General features: G+C 34.3%; 1 protein-coding gene across 1 annotated transcript; it reads left to right on the forward strand.

Annotated features, from left to right (window-relative positions):
* The first annotated feature begins 1,067 nt into the window (after positions 1-1,067).
* On the forward strand, positions 1,068-2,280 carry LOC123194969. The gene has a single exon (XM_044608478.1). It carries the CDS (start codon positions 1,323-1,325, stop codon positions 1,878-1,880), a length of 558 nt encoding a protein of 185 aa, XP_044464413.1. The 5' UTR covers positions 1,068-1,322; the 3' UTR covers positions 1,881-2,280.
* Positions 2,281-2,602: the final 322 nt, after the last annotated feature.

Consider the following 2,602-nt stretch of genomic DNA (forward strand, 5'->3'; position numbering starts at 1 on the left):
GGATTTTTTTAGTTTGATATATCAACAAAATAATGTGTATAAATAATAATCACAAACTTGTATATAAACGATAACATATAATTACATGATTCGATAATTTTAAATTAAATATCAAACAATATCAATCATATAATAATATATTGTTGTTTATATATAAATTTTTGTTCATTATTTATATATAGGCGAATTGATTATTTCCCACCTCAAGTTTGATGTAAACTTAAATTCTTATCTGTTAATTATTAAAAACTCAAATACCCATTAATTTATTAAATTTTACTGTTATTATCAAAAGTAAAATTGTTATTTAACAAAATTATTTTAAAAAATTAAAAATTTATAATATCTTCACCCCCAAGTTAAAAAACTAACAAATTCTCTTATCTAAAGTTTGAAAAATTTATATTTTTCTCTTAGGGTTTTTCAGCATGCTACTGACGGCCAAAAATGGCAACAGCTCTCCCTCTCAACTTCTCTCTTAGTTTTGCTTTATTTCTAGTCAATATTGATCAAGAAAACTAGCTAACGAAGACCCTTTTTTGTCTTCAGATAAAACTAAATTACGTTTTTAATGATTGATGATAGTCGAAAATAGAGTTTGACTGCGAAAAAAATCAAAAGAGAGAGAGAATACCATCGTCTTCATCTCTTATTGTTAACAATGGTAATTAAAAAAACTTTAAAAAAAATATTAATTTTCAAACTTTGAATAAAAATATAATAAATTTTATAATTTTTTAAATATTTTAATAAAAAATAATTTTATTTTTAATCATAATAATAAAATTTAATAAATAAATATTTAAGTTTTCAATACCAATAGGATGATTTAACCAATCTTAATATGGTAACTCAAACCACCGCCTTTACTAGGTCAAGCCCGCCCCGGATTAAAAATTTGAAATCAATTGGTTGTAACCACCTTATTCTTTAATCATATATGTATATCCTTTGGCCGACTCGGGATGGCGTGATATGCACGGACAACTAATGAGAGTGGTTCTGAATTTCCTCGTTGCCCTCTAGCCAGGCATCGGTTTCCCTATAAAATCACGCTGTTTCTCCCTAACGAAGACTCATCCAATCGTATTCCTCATCATGCTTGTTCATATGCTGAACCGCAATTATAGTCGTCTTTAAATTCGTTTCTTTTTCTTCAAAAGCTTAAACTTTTTTCTTCCTTGCCTCGTTCTTTCCGTTTGTCTTCGAAATCTCGATCCAATCGACCAGTCTTTAGATTGATTTCGATCTTTCATCCTTGTTAAATCTTCGATTATAGGCTCAGAATCTCTAATTCTGCATTTCTTTATATTGAATTAAAGATGACTGTAGCAGTTCTAAGCCCTCAAGACGTTCTGAAAGAGAACCGATTCTCTAAGCAGCCGTTGATCCCTAAAAACTCCTACCCTAATTCGAACAGGCCCAACCGGACGCAGTCGAACCGGAGGAAGCGAAGTCCGCCACGGAATCAAAACACGTCGCCTCCGTCCCGAGGCGAGGTGGTGGCCCCTAAACTCTCGGCGAAAAACAACCTAGTGATGGGTCAAGTCAAGATCCTTAAACGTGGGGAGGAACTCACCAAAACAACGCCGGTTCAGGCACCAGAGCCTGTGAAAAAGACTGCCGAGAATCGTCCAGATCCAGATCTGGGATCAACGGAGAGGTTGGGACCTGATCCCCAGTCGGTACCGATTCTTAACCGACTCACTGAGTCGAAGGACCGAGTTTTGTCTTTTTATGCCGGATCAGCTTTTATTACCTCTCCGCCTCCTAGTTCGCTTCCCTTACCTGCGTTTTTCACGAAGAAGACCGTCACCGCCGTCAAACATGACGACGCAACGAGTGATTTGAGGAGGATTTTGAAGCTTGACATGTTGTGAAACCTGAAGTCAGAAACAGTATAAAATGGAATTATTTGGGTTCTCTGATTATCGGTCAGATCCCTTATTTTTTCAAGGGGATAAAGACCGAATTGGCTAACTCAACTTGGCAATTAGTAGTGGTAATGGTAATTTGAGTAGTTTTTTCTTAAAGGTTTGTGATAATGGTAGTGGGTTGATCAAAAGTTGTATGTATAGTTTAAAGTTTAGAGGTTTAGTTTTAAGGGGTTTGTGAAAGAAATGGAGATGTGGGTTTATTTTCTTTGCTTGTGGGTAGTTGATGATTATGAAGAAGTTATAGATATTATGTTGTATCTGTGCTTTTTGTAATCTTGTTAGGGGTATGATTTATGTATATGTAGTCGCTTTAATTTCGAAATAAAGAACTTTAGTTATGTTATGTGATGCTGTTCTTTACTGGTCTGGTGATTATTGTGGCTTTGGAACAAATTATTTTGCCAGGGAGGGTTGAAATATTTTTCCAAGTAGACTCTTTATACTGTTTTGGAGGTCCTGTTGATGATCAATGTATTTACTGTATATTTTGATGCTTTAGGTGATTTGGAAGGTGTGTGTTTAGATTAGGCCAGTTTTGTGAGAAGAAATCATCTTTCTGTGAACAATCTGCTTAGGAGATGTTCTTTTGATTTTTTTTTTTTCCCTTTCCATGAGGGGAGGATTTGATGCTTTGAAGAAGTTTTGAAACATGGTAAGTGTATGCA

The sequence above is a fragment of the Mangifera indica genome, chromosome 13 (genome assembly GCF_011075055.1).
Source record: "Mangifera indica cultivar Alphonso chromosome 13, CATAS_Mindica_2.1, whole genome shotgun sequence".
NCBI classification, from domain to species: domain Eukaryota; kingdom Viridiplantae; phylum Streptophyta; class Magnoliopsida; order Sapindales; family Anacardiaceae; genus Mangifera; species Mangifera indica.

Bases quoted from the DNA above. Each gene is read 5' to 3' on its own strand.
- LOC123194969 (XM_044608478.1), top strand. From the start codon at position 1,323: ATGACTGTAGCAGTTCTAAGCCCTCAAGACGTTCTGAAAGAGAACCGA.